The following is an 18,764-nucleotide window of genomic DNA, read 5'->3' as shown; positions in this document are numbered from 1 at the left end:
ATATGTACATGCATTTGTATATATATTCCCTCTACAACATTCTCATGTCAAAAGGAAGCCCTCTCAGCTTTTCTGTAGTGTGGCTTAAAAACCCAAGGGTTAGAGAGTTGCCCTGCTTTAAATGAAGCCACACAATGACCTTCTGGGCCCCAGAACGTCCCGGCCTTATAGAGATGGCTTTCTTGGAAGCAGTGCCTACTCTCCATTCGACTTTGGCTCAATTTCCCCTCCCACTGAAATGCTGGAGCGCTCTCACGGCTGAGCAAGGCAAAATTTACTACTTTTATGAATCTGGCGATGTTGACGTCTGTGAAGGAGAGAGCTGGCTTTCCTGTTGTGTTTATTTCAGCCTGCCCCCACTTGAGGAGGCCCTCCTGCCTCTCTCTGGAACATCCCCCCGCCCCACCAGGCTAAGAAATTAAATGCCATGAGATATGTTAATTCAACATTATGGCTTAAGAATTATATTTCCTGGACCTCATGTAGACTTAAAGGTTTAATCGATCAAGCTTTTATTGCTTCCTTTTTCCTTAGAGCAGGCATACTGAAAGCGATGGTTTTCTCCTGCAGTCATAACTCAGTGGCCTCGCTGACTTTGGGCTCGTGTTAAGACTTCAAAAAGCAGACTCCATTTGGTATGGTTGTGCGTGTGCTCAGTAGGGGCCAAGGCTGCAGTCCTGGCCTGTTCCTGACACCCCCTCAAGTTCACAGCTCTCCTCTGCCACAGCCCAGGCGTTCTCTGTCTTAACCATCACAGAGATTGTTTTCTTCTTCAGCATTTGATCATGAACAGAAGAGATAAGATGTGGAATTTTTTTTTTTAATGCCTAGCCATCTTACCAATAACTTCTCAGGACTGAACTCCCAACCTGTCAGCAGCATGAAAAAAATTTAAAAAAATCATACCCTTTGTCAGAAAATCATTAGCAGGCATGTGTGGCAGGGTTCGTTAGAACACCCTGTGGCATCGGCTGCAAGCCGCCGTCAAGGCTCCCCTCCGCATGCACATCGTCACGTCTGCCCTGTCGCCCCTTGCAGGTAAAGAAGCAGATCTTGGATGAAAAGATCTACTGCCCTCCTGAGGCATCTGTGCTCCTGGCTTCTTATGCCGTCCAGGCCAAGGTAGGCTCAGAGAAGACACAGACATTCTTTCTGAGCGTTAATGCATGTCACGGGATCATGCCAGACATCCACTTCTCTGGATTTTCTGGGCTTCAGAGAGACTTTCCCCGGAAAGCGGGATGCTCTGGGATGTGCAGGCTTGGGGACCACTCTCACTGTCCCACTTCTGTACCATCTTGTGAGAGTGTGTGTGTGTGTGTACCAATGATGAGGGTACAGCTTGATGAATTTTCTGTGTAATCCTGTTTGCACATGTGGTTAATTATATTCGCTGCGCCAAGCTCTCTTTTCATTAACCGGGAAAAATGAGTTTATCGTCTCCAATATTGGCCAGACGTGGCCTTGAGGTGAGAAAGGCCCAGGTCCTCACTGCAAACTCATCTTCTGAGGACCCGCGGCCCTGTGTGTCGGGACCACACCCTAGAGAATGCTCTGTTTGATGCACCCCGACGGGCGAGCCGGCTCTGCCTGTGGTGGGCACTGCAGGCCCTCAGGCCCGCTGAGCCCAGCTGAGCTGTCTGGTGGCCTGAGTCTTTCACAGAGATCGGCTGCAGCTTGGGAATGGTGGGGCAGGGAGCAGTGTTCCTGTCCGCTCTGTCTTTATAAGATGAACCATCGGGTCTACCCAGGATGCTTCATGCTCCTCAGGTTTCCTGCTTTGGTCACATGCCACTTGCTCCTTTTTTTTTTTTTTTGGTTGCTAACTTACCTTGGATTATAGCTCATTAACAATGTTGTGATAGTTTCAGATGAATACCTGAAATGCAAAGGGACTCAGGCATACATACACATGTGTCCATTCTCCCCCAAACTCCCATCCATCAAGGCTGCCTGTTGACATGTAGAGTTCCTTGCTGTGCACACCGGGACCTTATTGGTTATCCAGTTAAAATACAGCAGTGTGTACATGTGCATCCCAAACTCCCTAACTATCCCTTCCCCCCCATCATTTCCCCTCTACATGCCTTTTGCCCTTGGTCCCTTCACTACCCCGTTTCACCTCAACAGGGGAAGATGACCTCAGAACTGGGTCACTTTCGTTAGCTTTGTGATTTTGCATAATCTTTTCGGTTATCATTTTTCTTTTTTCATTAGAGGTCTCCATAAAGCCATTTCCCTAAAACGTTCCAGAAGTTAATAAGACCCTCAACTTCTTAACCCACTTTTTAAGGGGAGCTTAAGATAATTTCAGATCTAAGCCAGGAAGGAAAAAAACTGGCCCACTCTTTGGAGGAGAAAAGGGTCTGTCACACCAATAGGAGCATCAGGGTCACTGGATGACTTGTCTAATATTTGCTGGGTATTTGCCGGCCCGAGAGGAGGCTGTTGACTCTGTCACGGATACTGACACGAAGCGAGCATCTCTGCCCTCAGTGGTTTGTTCAAGGTCGTCCGGGCAACCTTGGGTAAAGCTCAGGGGCGGAACACGCGGCCTTGGGATTGCATCTTGTGCCTTGCCTATCCCGCTGCCCTGACAGATGAGTAATTGAGAAAACAGAAAATGGGCCTGGATTCAACTAAAACATATGCTTCCTTTTCTGCTTTGATTAAGAATATTAATAACAGGGGAAAAATGTGTCCTTTCAATCAGTAGCGCCCTGACAGTGATGAAGCAGTTGTTGTCACTTTCATTAAATCCGAGCACTTCCTGGCCCAGAACCGAGCTCCTCTCCCGCCCGCCTTCTCCCCAGCCGAGAGGCAGCCCGGGCTCCCAAGGATACCACCTCCCTCTGAAGGGCTTCAGTTCTCAAAGGCCACACTGCCTTTGCACAAATTGGGGTGGAGGGGGCCCAAATTCAAAGGCCACCTGTGGGGAAAAAAAATAACTTTTTCAGGGAACCAGCAGATGTTTGCTTAAACAGATTTCAGTGTAGGAAAGCCCTCCTGATTTGGATCCTCCTAATTTAGAGATGAAAGTGATGCACAGACAGCATATGTGGTTCATATGGAGAAGCGCGTTCTAGCTGTTTTTCCCGGTGTAAATTGTCACAGTCATACAAACAAAGGTGATCTATGGCTTCGAGTCTGCATTTGGGAAGCTAAGGATTATTGGACCATGCTCCCAGTTTCTAGGACAGCTATTGATATGAATACCGTGCCTCTGGTTGTAATGTTGATCCGATCTTACACATCTGTAGCGTTTTACTGTTTTACACAGTGTTATAACATGAATATTTCTTGAGATTCCTCAGAGGAGTCTTTTCCAGAAGCTAAGGATCAGGAAAGGTTAATAATTTGTCTCATGATACTTGATGTTAATTCTGTTTTAATTGGAATTTATAGCCCGCTATTTTTTTGAGGTGTTTTTTTTTTTCTTTAATGTGTGTACCATTTTTAAAGTCTTTATTGGATATGTTACAATACTGCTTCTGTTGTTTATGTTCTGTTTTTGTTTCTTTTTTATTGCCCAAGAGGCATGTGGTATCTTAGCTCACCGACCAGGGATCAAACCCGTGCCCCCTGCATTGGAAGGCAAAGTCTTAACCAGTGGTCCACCAAGGAAGTCCCTCTATAGCCCACTTCCTGATGGACAGGATTTGAAGGGAAAGGGAGCTAGAGGATGGAGCCGGGACGAGAACCCTAGAGTCTGATTGCCTCACTTAGCTTTTGCTCATACCATGAGAGGGATCTCTGGGTACCACACTGGTACCACCCCTTTCACTAAATCCCAGGTTCATTTATACGGTCACACCCCTCCAAACTTTTCAATAAATTGTACCTGATCCTTCCATTATGTTCCATTTCTTCTCTTCCACAACCTTTCTGAGACAGACGGGAACTGTGGAAGTGTGGTGGGGAAAGTGAATTTGAGTGCATTAACACATGGGATGTAATTACGCACTAATGTATTCATTACAGTGTATCAGCTCTTCAGCTGATATAGACACAGTTCACTCCAAAGCATAAAGAAACAATTACCCTTAAAGCATAAATACAAATAGTAATCATATGGTTCAGTTAACAAGAACCGTATTTCATAGTTGGAGTTTAGGTTATATTTCAATTAAAAATGTTTTTTTTTTCTTTTTTTTTTTTTGCCTATTCATGTGACATACCAAGCCATCTTGCAATGTCTTAAGCCACCTGTTGGATTTCATACTGACAGTTTGAAAATGTGTTCTTATTAAAAATGACTTGGAGAGGGAGTGGTATATAATTCCGCAATCTTGCAGTGCTGGCCAGCAGATTCCTAGTATGTGGAGAGAGGAAGGACTGGTGGGAGGGAGAGGAGACCTGTTTCCTAGTGTGGGTTGATGCCCGTCAGGGGCAGAGCGCCAGAAGGCGACTGAGAAGTTGGGGATCTGTAAAGTGTAGGTCGAGCAAGTGGAAGCGTTGAGGCGGAAGAGGTCTGCTGGGATCAGGATCGTAAAGAGTCCTAACTTCCTCCTGTGGGTGGTGCAGAGCCAGGGAAGGGTTTGTGTTTTGGACAGATCCTTTGGTGGCCGTGTGAAGGGCAGAATGGAGGAACGCCAGTCTGGAAGCAAGGAGACCTGGTAGAAGGCTGTAGCGGTCCTTCAGACAGCACTGTGGGGTTCACGCCTTGGGCAGTGGTCAGCTGGGTGGGAGGAGACTGGCTGTTAAACATCCAGGGAGGGGGCTTCCCTGGGGGCCCCGTGGCGAAGAGTCCTGCCACTGCAGGGGTCACGGGCTCAGCCCGTGCTCCGGCAGGATCCCGCGTGCCAAGGGTGTGCCGCAGTTCCTGAGCCTGCACTTTCGAGCCCTTCAGGCCACAACTGATGAAGCCTTTACGCCTAGAACCTGTGCTTCTCAACAAGAGGAGCCACCACAGGAGAAGCCCAGGCGGTGCAACTGGAGAGTAGCCCCCATTTGCTGCAACTAGAGAAAGCCTATGGGCAGCAGTGAAGACCCAGCACAGCCAAAATAAATAGTAAAATTAAAAAAAAAAAATAGCCAGAAAAAAAAATAATATCTAGGAAAAAAAATATTCAGAAGGCAAAACTTGATACAAGTGATGCTGTCCTTTGCATATCTCCCTTTTGGAGGGACTTGTCATTTTACAAATGGGTATTTTCTCCCTCTCAGTGTTGATTTTGAAATGTATCATGTTGGACATGTGGATAGAGTTCATTGATTCTAACTGCTGTGCGGCAGCCATTGATGAATAAACCTAATTTGTTTTCCCACCCTCCTGAGGAGGAGGCAGGTTCAGTTTCTGCTATTTCCCTATTGTAAGTAGTGTTTTACGGAAAACTCTTTATATGCTTCCTTGTGTGCATGTGCTAAAGCTTTTCCCCCTTAAGGTGCATCTCTAGAAGTAGAATTGCAGATCCATCCTTGAATATAAAGAACTCATAAGTTTCTAAGAAAAAAGACAGCAGGAAAATGGAAGCCAAGGGTATGAATAACAGGCAGTTTATAGAATATGAGAAGAATCTGTAAATACAAAAAGATGCTCAGTCTTACCAGTAACCAAGAAAAAGAAGAATTAAACGTGGCTCTGGTGGTAAAGAACCCGCCTGGGAATGCAGGAGACCTAAAAACCGAGGGTTTGATCTGGGGTCAGGAAGATCCCCTGGAGGAGGGCATGGCAACCAACTTCAGTATTTTTGCCTGGAGAATCCCATGGACAGGGGAGCCTGGTGGGCCATGGTCCATAGGGTCACAAAGAGTCAGACATGACCGAAGTAACTTAGCACGCGCGCACACATGGAAATATTTCAAACTCATGAAATTGCCAAAGAATTGATGCTTTTGAACTGTGATGTTGGAGAAGACTCGTGAGAGTCCCTTGAACTGCAAGGATATCAAATCAGTCAATCCTGAAGGAAATCAGTCCTGAATATTCATTGGAAGAACTGATGCTGAAGCTCCAATACTTTGACCACCTGATGCGAAGAACTGACTCATTAAAAAAGACCCTGATGCTGGGAAAGATTGAAGGGAGGAGGAGAAGGGGACAGCAGAGGATGAGATGGTTGGATGGCATCACCAAGTCGATGGAGATGAGTTTGAGCAAGCTCCAGGAGTTGGTGCTGGACAGGGAAGCCTGGTGTGCTGCAGTTTATGGGGTCGCAACGAGTCAGACACGACTGAGCGAGTGAACGGCAGTTGATTTACAGGAGCTCCATATATTATGAATATTAATCTTTTATCTTTTTTTACATGTCAGTCTTGTCAGTCCTTTTCTTTTTATGTTTTAAGTGGCTTTTGATTTCAAATGATTTCATCAACCTTAATATACACATGTTCTTCAATATTTTGTCCTGATGTGTTTATGGATTTCTGTTTATAAGTTTAAGTCTTTAATCCATCTAGAATTTAGTGACAGGTGTGTGGTGGTGATCTGACTACTTATTCTATATATGTATTGATTAGACCTTTGTGTTTTGTGAAATCCTATTCAGAGCGTTTGGTCTCATTTTTCATATATATAAGCAGAGGAATGTATGGGTTTCTGTTTAAGAAGTGACTCTGAGAGTCCTTTAAAATGTGGACTCCTTTCTTTTTTCCTCATTTCTTTTACTGTGAATAAACCTGTCTCAGTTTATCCCAGTGAAAAGTGGCTACCTTCAGACTCTCTTTAAACCATACATTAGGGATGGAAACATGCTATTTATAGCAACAGAGACATTTTCTTTTTAAACCCTGAAGTCGCGGATGGGGGGCCGGGAGGCTACCTTAAACCTCTAAACTTCTCACAAGTGGCCAGAGGTGGTAAAGTAAAACTAATGAAAATGAAAAGCTTCTGGGAGAGAAGTTTAAGATGCAAAGATCCACATATCATTAAACTCTTGACTTCCCTCATCATTCACTGGCAAATTGGTTTCTTAAAATTTAATTTGGCCTCAGCGTGAACCGATTCCTCTCTCCCTGCCCTAAGCGTGGACAACATCACCCCGAGCATCCTGGGTCTTCCCTGCGTGCGCTACCTATTCTGCGCTTAGGGATTTACGCCCACCTGACACCATCTCTTGACATGTCCTTAAAATTCATTAAACGACCAGCCATCCCATTATGTCCCCTTGAGAGCTTAGAGCATCTCTGCTGCTTTCTTCCTTTTCCTCCCAGCAGGCCGGTGAGCTCCCTTCTCGAATTTAAATTCCATTGGTTTATATCAGGGGTGGACCCAGGTTTTGTGGGGCCAGAAGCTTCCATAATTTAGGGGGTTCTTTTAATGCAAGAACACCAAATTATAAATATAAAATTAGGTCGAGGCCCATGCAGATGCAGAGGCCTGAAACCCAAGCCTCATTATAGCCTCCCAGCAGATTCACTCCTGCTTGTTTTATCAGGGAGCCTCTGTACATGAAAGACGGGGGAACAGCCGTCTGCATCCGTGCGGTGGTGTGACTCTCCTTTATATTCACCAGCTGCCACAACTTGAGGATCTTCGTCTTTTGTTTTGTTTGTGTTTTTTTTTTTAAAAAACACATTTAAGAGCAGACCCATACTTCAAGGTGGCTTTAATGTCCGAAGTGGAATTAGTCCAGTGGAGAAGTTCCTTCAGCAGCGTCCCTCCCACCTCCCCGGTGCTCAGATGTAACGTTTGATCAGTGCGTAGCTGGGAGCTCAGTATGATAATGTGGGTCATTACTCACACAAGCCTTTGGAGCCTGAATTTACAGCTCTCACTTTGCATATCTGCTTGCAGAAGCACTCAGAGAGGTTTGCAAGTGCAGCGAGGGCTTTGTTTATCATTCTGTCCCTCCAAAAATCAGAGAAGCCAAGAGTGACCAGAATGCAGGGCACGACAGTGACACCTGGAGCATTATGAGCCCGGCGCCGTGCAGAGTGCTTCCCTGACTCTGCATTCTTATCACACACGCGTGTACACACACGCATGTACACACATGTACACACATACACACACGCATGTACACACACACACCCCACCAGGAGGCAGACACTATTCTGACCCGTGCTTTCCAGACGGGGAAACTGAGCTTTAGAGAGAGGGTTCCCCACTCGAGGCCTCGGGGCAGTCCAGAGCGCCCCTTCAGAACCCTCCAAGACCAACACTCTCCTTTGACCATTTGGAAGCGGACTTGGAGTGGTGGCGTGACCTGAGTTTTTATCTTTTGACATCAGGTTGTATTGAATGCTGTGTGTTAATCATAGTTTGAAAAAAATGTTATGGGTATTCCATTTGATCCCCCAGGAGAGTTCTGTAAGATACGTACTGTTATCCTCATTTTACAGATGAGAAAACTGGGACACAAAATTTCCAAGGTCACTGCTGAGGAGCTGAGATTGAATTTTAAGAAGTCTCCCCCCTGCCCCCACTCCACTCCTCCATTTCCAGGCTCCTACCTAGACCCCCCCCTCGGAGGACTGTTAAAGCTGGTACAATTCCTGACTTATTACAGTCCTCCAACCTCCCTGGCCTTTCAGAGACCCAGAGAGACTAGTTTCCTTCCAGTTTTTTTAAATGAAGAAATGTATAGACAGGATTACCAAAACTGGCTTATTTTAAGTATTGAAGTTTGACCAACTTTTTAAACTGAAAAAATAAGGCAGTACAATTCTGCTATTTGCAAGATAATTATGAGATTCCTAAGAGATATTGATCCTTGGGGCTTTTATAGAAGAGTGACATGGGAAGAAGGCATGATTTCCAGTTGATGATAAACATCTCTTTTCAATCCCGTGAGTGTCTGTTGAAAAACACACCAGAAATCTAAACTTGAGGTTCTTGGGAATGAGAGGGGTGGGCCATGTCCTGATCCAATTTGGTGGGATATAGAGCCAACAGCCAGACCTTTTTTATTTTTTATTTTTTTGCCAGTGTTGGTAGTGAAAAGCATAAATGTTTATAGAAGATTATACTAAAGTACTGAGCCTTGTTGTCTTGGATCAAGAGAAAAACCACTGAATGCTAGTTGACAAGAGACAGGGTTTGATGTTCTATATATTTTATGGTTAGTTTCTTTTTTAAAAAACTCCTTCATTTCTGGTTATTTCCTGGTCAGGCTAACTTTCTAGGAAAGAAAGAGATAATTGTTTTGAAATCAGGAAGTTTACATGAAAATGCAGGGCCGACTTCTGGCCCTCCTCGTGATTCTCGCTGCAAATTTAGGAAAATCAGTTAACCTTTTATTTTTTTATTTTTTTGTCTGTACGGTAAGGATGACAGTATCGGCATCAGATTTTTCCAAAGCATTTTCCAGAGCCTTGAATGAAAGCTATTAAAAATACTGCCAGCACTGTCCCCAGCTCCCACCTAGCACTTGGCTCCAATTACCAGCCACTTACAAGTGTGTGTAGGTAAGAGTCTTATCACCCGATGCTAATCACATCTCACACAGTTGTGTTTTGTTGTCTCTTTTCAAAACCTAATGTTTTGGTAGCAGTGACTTCCTTCAGGAGTTAGAAAATGTAGCCACATTTCTCTACAAATGTCACATTCTTATTAGCACGTTACCCATCCATCCCGTATGGGATTATGCGACTCTGTTCACAGATATAATCAGCTTTGTATCTTCATCCGAGGATAACACACTAGTGAGGTTGAAATCTTGACTTGTCATCGGAATTGCATTGCTTCCCGAGAGCTGGGAGGGGCGGAGGCTGCGTCGACCTGTTCAGAAACGCAGTTGTCTCTAGAATCTCAATCCCTCGTTCACTTTCTCTTCTCCTTTAGTACGGCGACTACGACCCCTCTGTTCACAAGCGGGGATTTCTGGCCCAAGAGGAATTGCTTCCAAAAAGGGTAAGAGGTCAAAGTTCCTGTTTGAGAAGACATAAACCGAAGGACCTGCAGGAATACAGGATGGCCGTATCGAGAACGTTTTCATAAATGTTTTGTCATCAGTCTTGAGTAAAGATTTGTGGAATTCCCTTGGGGTTGTCAGGACAGGCTTGGCCTGCAGTTGGTCCTTTCTTTAACGGTGGGTCAGCAGCACTGGTTCCCAGGGCGGGGCACAGAGCAGCCTGAGTCCAGCCCGGGGAAGTGAGCTGTTTGCCGCCGCAGGGCGCAGGTGGATGGGTGGGCGCTGTAGCTTTTAACCCCTGGTGTCTTTGGTCTTGTTGCTTATCCACAGAAGCAGGCCTGCCCTCTTCTTTAGCCACTTCTGATTCTCTGGCTCCACTCACCTGTCATGTGTGATAAAGGCCTGCTCCCCCTTTCCCCTGATTTGACCTGCTCCCCTGATGGCTTCTGTAAGAGCCAAAAGCAGCTCTGGGTCCAGGGGGTCCTGCTCCTGAGTGAGGTCCTGCCTCTGGGCTGCACAGCCCAGGAGAGAGGGGCCACTGCCAGCCCGGGAAGTGGTGCAGCCTTCTGAGCTGTGACTCAGATCAAACGATGCTCATTTACTCACCCACCTCTGCCTGTGACTGGCCCCTTGTATGTGGTTTTAGGGGCTCCCTTGGTGACCCAGATGGTAAAGAATCTGGCTGCGATGTGGGAAACCCAGGTTCAATCCCTGAGTGGGGAAGATCCTCAGGAGAAGGGAATGGCTATCCACTCCAGTATCCTTGCCTGGAGAATTCCATGGACAGAGGAGCCTGGAGCTCTACAGTCCATGGGGTCACACAGAGTCGGACACAGCGGAGTGGCTAAAACACACACACACACACACACACACGCCTTGCTATTTTGTAAAAATGATGCATAACTATCAAAAAGGTGCGTGTGGTTTTTGCTTTGCTCTCTTCCCTGCCAGGTGATAAATCTGTATCAGATGACTCCGGAAATGTGGGAGGAGAGGATCACAGCCTGGTACGCGGAGCACCGAGGCCGGGCCAGGTGAGGCTGCTCTTCGCTGGTGGACGTCTCCCCGGGGCCTCTTTTCTTCTTTAAGGCACTGCAAAACTGGGACGTGCTTGTTGAACAAAAGGCAGTACCAGAGTACACAAAAGAGAAAGGGAGCGCCGGCAGCCACGCTGGGCTCCAGTGCTGTGTGTGTCCTCTTCCCGCGCGTGGGGGCGTGGGTACTCCCGCCTGCCAGGATGCGCAGACCTGCCACCTTCAGTGCTCATGCAGGTTCATTTTAAGATTCCTACTGTGCGCGTGCCCTGTAGCTTTTGCGTCCAGGCCTTGACTGATGGTGTTTGGAGTAGCTGTAGGTCTGTCAGTTTCACAGAACGTTCTGCAGTGTACAGTCTTACGTCATTATATACTTGTATGAGTCGTTCTGAGGCGAGATCCTTCAGAAAAAAAAAGAGTTGCTGAGTCAAAGGAGGTGAGCATTTTGCGTCTTGAAAGGTGCCTCCCAAATTGTCCTGCAAAAAGCCTGTACCCATTTACACGCCCGTGGGCAGAGTGTGAAAGGGCCCTACCTCCCTCCCCCTTCTGATCCCCAACAGTTACCAATCTAATTTTTGTGATCTCAAACATGAAATTTTGTATCTCAAGTATCGTTAGCTTTTCCCCAATCACTTTGGGAATTAATCGTCTTCTCGTTAGCCTTTAACATTTTTTTTTTTCTGTTTTTCAAATCAACTTCCTATGACTTTTTTTTTTAACTCTTAAAAAATGTACACCAGAAAGTGGACAAGTCATAAATATAAAACTTGGTGGATTCTTACAAAGTGAAAACCCCAGGTGACAGGAGACACCAGGTGCCCCTTTATTCCTCCCCGGAGGTGACCACCCTCCCACATCCAACTCCATGGCTGAGTGTTGTAGTTTTAAAGATTATGTAAGTGGGATCAGTTTCTATTATCCGGGCCTCACTTCTTTTACTCAGGGTCGTATTGTGCGATCTGGGCTGTGGCCTGCAGCGGTGGCCCCCCCCTTTTTTTTTCATTGCTGTGTAATATTCCAATATATTAATAGACCACACATCCTTCATCCATCCCACTGTTGACAGGCCTTTAGGTGTTTCCTAGTTGTTGTTAACGAATAACATCAAATAATCTTCCAAACAACGGTACATCAACAATACATGTGTGATTTCAAGTTGCTTCAGCTTGCCACCACAGTGTCCCCTAGGGGCTGAATTTTTAAAATTCATTTGAGGCCATTTTGAGATTGGAGAAGAGAAGAAGGCAAGGTCATAGACTTGAGTTAAGATGTTTCAACACTATACTGTCTGAGGGTTTTTCGCAAGTCATCGCTACTTTAAGAGCTGCCTTTCAGTCTGACTCATAACTTAGAAGTGGGCGTCCTGGCTGGGGTTTTACAACCTGAATCGCTCTCACCCCAACCTCCAGCAGCACCCAAAGGAATCAGATCAGGAGGCAAGCTCTCAGGTTGTTTGCAGACAGAGATGCTTCGTTACCAAAACCTTCTAGGTGAAGAAAGCATGCAGTTGGATAAAGCAACAGCTGAAATAAAATTGTGAACATCTAGATCCATTTGAGGGAGCAGATACACCACGTGCTCATCTCAAGACGGGTGTCACTGTTTACCAAGGGCAAAGCATGAAATTGAAGCCAAGAGACACGCTAATAAATCTGTTCTCTTGTTTTCACGGGGATGGGAAGTTCTGCCTGACCTCAGTGTGGTTAATAGACTCAGGGTTGGGCAGAGCTGGGCTGGCAGCTGCCAGGCTCACATCTTCATGCAGGTTCGAGGCTCAGCTTGGTGCCCGCCGCCCTCGAGTGACGGAGTCTTTCCTTCTTTTTGCAGGGACGAAGCGGAGATGGAGTATTTAAAGATAGCTCAGGACCTGGAGATGTACGGTGTGAACTACTTCACAATCCGGGTGTGTGGAAGCCCCTGCGAGTTCCCAGGGTGTAGATGGAGGCGGAATCAGGGGCAGACTGCTAAAATGGGTCCTTCCTGGTCCCAGGGTGGCAGACACTTCGCCGGTTCAGTGGCCAACAAGGGAAGAGGCAGGGGAGAGGGTCCAAGAGCCTCAGTTTCTATTCTGGGCCTTCAATTAGATGCTAGGTAATGAAGTGTCGGTGGAGCCTCCGGGGGCCCCGTCCTGCTTCGGCAGAACCCCGTCTGAATGCTCTGGTGGAACATTCGATTATTTCTGGCTCTGTGAGATCCGGGCCCACGGGGAACACCTGTAAATGCTTTCTCCCCTCAGGACACGAGGAGAGTAAAGCTGCGCTTTTACAGATTACTGATTTGTTTGGGTGGGAACCCTCCCTGGCAGGCTAATTGGTTTTCTACTCAGACCATTAATACTCTGCTGTCCTCTGGGAGCCCGTGGCTTGTACACTGGAGAAGCGCTTGTTTCCAGCCCCCTGTCCAGCCCTCAGAGCGTTGTTTTTGTTTTTCTTTTTAGCACCCTGAGCATCTTTCTCCCAAGGTTCTGTTGCTGGATGCAGTGCCTTCCCAAGAATTCATGCGATTTGCTGACCTATTTCATAGCCGGTTCCAAACTGTAGATGAGCAGACAGTTAAAAAAAAAAACAACCATCCACACTGGGCCACCATAGTCATTATAGTTCAGGCTTGCTTTCCTTTTGGGGGTGTCCATAAATTTTGTATTTGTTGTTGTTTAATCACTAAGTCATGTCCTACTCTTTGAGACCCCAGGCTCCTCTGTGCATGGAATTTCCCAGGCAAGAATACTGGAGTGGGTTGCCATTTCCTTCTCCAAAATTTTGTATTACATTTAGGTAAATTGAAACACATTTAAAATACCCTCGGGATGGCTTTCTGCTTTGTTTTCTAAATACATAACTTTAATGGATTATTTGCATAAAATAAGGCGCACTGACAAATCATGTCATTTTGTATAGTGTACAAATGCGTAAAAGGTTTTCCATGATAATAGTGAAGGTTGTTTTGTAAAATTTTATCGATTCGTGTTTGCTAATCATTTGGTTTCTCTCAGGGCAGACTCATTTGACACATTTCTGTGGTTTTGTGCATACAACTTCTCTTGCCCCACCATCTACATTGTAGAAAACTAGATCTTTATAATTCTTAAAAAAGAAAAAAAAAAAAAAACAGTTTCTTTGGGGGCCCTAATTCTACAGCAGCAGTTTGACTACATTATGCTATTTTGTGTGTATGTGTCTCATATTGCATGACAGATGAGGGTAAGGGGTATTCTAGTGTCTTAGCATTAAGGTTCCTGAAATTTCGCCTTCATCTAAGGAAGCTGTGTGCTTGAAACAGTTTAAAAGGGGCTTCTTCAGTCCTCCCCTCTCTCTATTTATTCTCTAGAAGTCTTAGAATCCTCGTGATAAGAGACAAGAGGGTGGGATCCTTTTTTTTTTTTTTCTTTAAAAATTTAAGTGAGAAACATAATGAAATACCTTGTTTTCCAAAATGTAGATTTTGAAAGCACAAAGCCTCACTTGTGTTAATGCAGTGGTTTTAAGAGCTCTGCAGACGAGCTCACGATTCTCCCTCACGCTTTGGTGATTGCACCTGACTCCAGGGTGTTAGATGGAGTAAAAAGATTTTCTCCTCCGCCTGCTGTTAGCTTGGTACTTCTCCTCACAGTCGGGGCATGTCCTTCGCTTGCCGACCTGTTTTCCTGCCCTGGAGTCTTGGTTCCTTTTCCTTGTTGTCAGCAAGGGAGTCAGACGCAGGGGGCTGGCCACCACCGCTGTTTGAGGGCAGATTGCACAGGGCCGGGCCTGAGGGGGTGCGTGCTGGTCCGCAGCATGAGGGCCCAGGGCATCGCCCTCTGGTGCACTGGCTGCTGGCTGGACTGCCGTTAGAGGCCTAGCCTGCATGCAGTCTGTCAGTTAAAGTTTTAAACAGCTTTATTGGAGTGTAATTTACTTTCAATCCATTTTGATATTTTTTCTCCCCAATATCTTACAATAAAAAATATCCAGCATACAGGGAAGTTGGAAGACTTTTGAGTGAGGACCTATGTACACCCACTGCCTGGATTCCACAGTTAACAGTTTTCTATAGCACACTTGCTTTATCACATTGAAACTGCGTTTTAAAGTAAAATAAGGCCACCTGATCACAGCTCTTAGAATTTTCTTTCTGGTGGTACAACCACCTCTTCTTTTAACATGAGGGGTGTTTAACCCTACAGGTTTTTATTCTACATCTGCGATCAGCCGGCGATGTAATTAGTAACAACACTTCCCTTACCGCTGTTTTAGCCACTGACACTCCCCAGGTGGCTCAGTGGTAAAGAATTGCCTGCCAATGCAGGAGTCGTGGATTTGATCCCTGGGTTGGAAAGATTCCCTGGAAAAGGAAGTGGCAACCCACTCGAGTATTCTTGCCTGGAAAATACCATAGACAAAGGAGCCTGGCGGGCCACTAACCGTGGGGTTGCAAAGGGCTGGACACAACTTAGGACTGAGCACACACACTCACACTTCGTCTCTTCCTGGCAAAGTTGCAAGGTACCTGAGGCAGTGCTGGGCACCCCCAGTGACCTCTCCATGGGACACACCAGTCATAAGAATCGTCTCGTTTTGCCTCCTCCTGCCCCAGTGCAGGAGGCTGGAGGCCCCCCAGGTTCGAGGACAGTGGTGACTTCTGTCAGGAGCTGTTGAAATTTGTCACACGTAATGGTCTGTATCAATTCTTTTGGAAGCTGAGCAAGACCTCGAGCCTCAGCTGGAGCTGACGGTGGCTGTTCTCTGTCGAATCTACAGAATAAAAAGGGCACAGAGCTGCTGCTTGGAGTGGATGCTTTGGGGCTTCACATTTATGACCCTGAGAACAGGCTGACCCCCAAGATCTCCTTCCCGTGGAACGAAATCCGGAACATCTCCTATAGCGACAAGGAGGTAGGTCGAGTCTGCCCAGCAGACGCCTCGGCACCCCAACGGAACCTTCTCTGTCTCTCCTCCTTCCGGAGCAGCCCAGGCCAGCCTGCTTCTTGTTAGCAGCAAGATCCTTTAATTCCCAGGCTTTGGGTTTTTGCTTGTTGATTTTTATAGCATTTACAGAACAATATTGGCATCCTGTTTTCAAATAGTATCACTAAACCCTCCCTGCTGACTAACAAGAGACCGGGAAGATCAACTTGTCAGGACTAAGCCCCAGAGAACTGCAAAGAAACCAGAAAGTAACCCTTTCTTATTCCTTGGCTTCCTGTTTCTGGGGAGAATCCTGTTTGTCTCTTAAGTGTGGTATTTATTAAACTCTCTGTGTCCAGAGCTTGATTCAATGTGATGTCAACATTTACATATACATAAATCTCTGTGGGGCTTCCCTGGTGGCTCAGCTGGTAAAGAATCCTCCTGCAATGCGGGAGGCCTGGGTCCGACCCCTGGGTTGGGAAGATCTCCTGGAAAAGGGAAAGGCTACCCACTCCAGTATTCTGGCCTGGAGAATTCCACGGATTGTATGGTCCATGGCCTCACACAGAGTCAGACACGACTGAGAGACTTGTACTCACTCACTCAACTATCCATGATACATACATGAATTGTGTGTATTATGTATATTATACAAATAATATATACCTACCAGCAATGAATGATATAAACAAGGATATCAGACTAACTTGCTTATAAGAATTCAAGAATAATGAACTTCGGATAACTTGGATGAACACCCTAATGTAGAATTCAAGTATAGAATTCACTGTATAGGATGGTTCTATAGGTCCTAATAGGAAGTCCATGGGGTTGCAAAGAGTGTGTGAGCTGACTGATACAAGATGGTGACTTTTCCCAAATGCTGTAATCCTGTATTCATTCACTCATTCATGGTTAAGTTTTAAAAATCGTTTTGTTTAATTAATTGATTTATTTTTGGCTGTGCTGGGTCTTCGTTGCAGTGTGTGGGCTTTCTCTCGCAGCGGTGCAAGGGCTTCTCCTTGCAGTGGCTTCTCCTGTTGAGGAGCACAGGCTTCAGGGCGCTCGGGCGTCAGTAGTTGCGACTCCAGGCTCTAGATCACAGGCTGAATAGTTGTGGCGCTCGGGCTTACTTGCCCCAAGACATGAGGGATTTTAGTTGCTGGACCAGGGATCAAACTCAGGTCCCTGCCTTGGCAGGCGGATTCTTAGCCGCTGGGCCACCAGGGAAATCCCCCCTCCCTGGTTAATTTTCAAGGAGTTTTCGAGCATCTGCTCAGTGTCAGGCTTCGTGCGGGAAACAAAGATGGAGTGAGTGCAGTCTCAGCCCTCAAGGAAGTTCTAGTCAAGCGGTGACTCAGCCGCCGTGACAGATCACTTGTCACTGCCGCACGAGGGGCCGGTGACAAAGAGGGTGACGATCGGCGCTTGTCCGCCAGCCAGCAGCTTCGCCCCGGCTCTGATTCAGCCCTCACAGGAACACCACCGCGGGAGGAGGGGCCGTGTTCTGGCTGCTCCGCGCCCCTCGGGAAGCGGGGACCCAGAGGGAGCAGGGGAGCTGTGTCTGGCGGGGTGGGGGGCACCAGCAGAAGCCATGACCCCTGCGGTTCCTGGGGAGACATAGAGGATGAGCCCCGAGGCTCAGGACACAGGGCCCAGGAGTGCAGGCCTGGGCCGTGCCCAGCGACGGGCTGGTACCTGCGCAGCCAGGCCCGAGCGTGCAGGGAGTGAGTAAGAGACGGCTCACGTGGTCGCCTGCAGGGCCCCCACCTCCAAGCCGGTTTCCTGTTTTCCCATCCCTTCTGCAGCAGCTCTGAGGAGAGGAACACCGGCCCCCGGTTGCCAATACGTGGCTGAGCTCCCCTCGGCCACGCTTGACGAGACAGATTGAGCCTCTTAACTCAAAACATTCTGGCTTTTAGATTTTTTGCACGTAGCCCAGGAGATGAGCATTTAAGGTATTTCATTTTTTTTAAAGGCCCTGAAATGGAAAGTTTCACGTGACTCGAGGCAGCAGTAGGGTATGCGGGTAGTTTTTCATCTCTAATTTCATAAAAGTCTGTTTACGGCACATCCGCACCCTTGGCGTGCTAAAAGGTCTCGAGACGCTCGTCCTTCACAGAAGCCAGGCAGCCAGGCTCCCCTCGTACAGCCCGACGTGAAACTCTAATGTTCCCTCTCCTGGGGGCCGGGCGCCATCGCCTGCCATCACGTCAGTAACTCACGCAGCGCGGGTTATCAGGCTGATGGGACATGATGGGAAGGAGCCTGGGGCATTCTGCCCCCGTGCTGTGGCAACACAAGTCCTGGTTTATTCCAGGTGACCCGTGGATGCCGCATGTGTGCCCCAGAGTGGCACAGAGCCTGTGTGGACTCCTCGCTCCTTGAGGTCTCCCACTGGCGGCTTTGGGGTTTGGCAGCCAAGCCAAAAGTAAGCTCTCGAAATTCATAAATAGCAGCCTGCACAAGAGCAACACTGCTTCTCAGCTCACCTGACCAAAAGCCACACAAAAAATCATTCCTCTGTCCTCCGTGTGCTCCCCCCTTGTTGGAGAGCAGAGCGTGGGAAGGAAATACCTGAGAAGAGAGTTCCCCGAATGCCTTTATCTGCTTAGCAAGTCTTTCGTGGGAGTGGGGCTTTTCACATCGGAAGTGCAGCTTTGGAATCTGGGCTCTGTCCGATCTCATCAGGAAGAGGTGAGAAGACCAGCTGGGTGTTTTCTGCGGCCCAGACCCCAATCTGGCCCTAGGGTCTCCTCCTGGTTTCTCCCCCACCCCCTTCCTTATTTATCTTCCTCTCCCCTTTGATTTTGAGAGTTATGTCTTCCTTCTCTACTCCAGTCCATTCTTCATGTCACTCGACTGTGTTCCTTCTCTTAACAGCATCATCAGGCCATCCCCGTGTTCGGAAATCCGGGGTGACTCCTGACTGCTGTCGCATCAAGTCTAGGCCCTGCTGACTGTCCGTCCCCAGCCCACCTCACCACCCCCAGCTCTTGCCTTCCCCCCAGTTTAAGCCCCTGGATATATCTGTTTGGCTGTGCTGGGTT

General features: G+C 47.2%; 1 protein-coding gene across 4 annotated transcripts in view; it reads left to right on the top strand.

Annotated features, from left to right (window-relative positions):
* Positions 1-18,764, top strand: part of NF2 (NF2, moesin-ezrin-radixin like (MERLIN) tumor suppressor) — a 65,045-nt gene that overhangs the window by 23,961 nt on the left and 22,320 nt on the right. For all 4 annotated transcript variants that reach the window (XM_065903667.1, XM_065903664.1, XM_065903663.1 and 1 more), the window contains exons 4-8: positions 1,039-1,122; positions 9,725-9,793; positions 10,746-10,828; positions 12,656-12,731; positions 15,565-15,699. In XM_065903667.1, coding sequence (XP_065759739.1) covers positions 1,039-1,122; positions 9,725-9,793; positions 10,746-10,828; positions 12,656-12,731; positions 15,565-15,699 — 447 coding nt within the window. The remainder of the gene's footprint in view (positions 1-1,038; positions 1,123-9,724; positions 9,794-10,745; positions 10,829-12,655; positions 12,732-15,564; positions 15,700-18,764) is intronic.

The sequence above is a fragment of the Muntiacus reevesi genome, chromosome 13 (genome assembly GCF_963930625.1).
Source record: "Muntiacus reevesi chromosome 13, mMunRee1.1, whole genome shotgun sequence".
Classification (NCBI taxonomy): Eukaryota; Metazoa; Chordata; class Mammalia; order Artiodactyla; family Cervidae; genus Muntiacus; species Muntiacus reevesi.
This window is presented reverse-complemented; position numbering and strand designations above follow the sequence as displayed.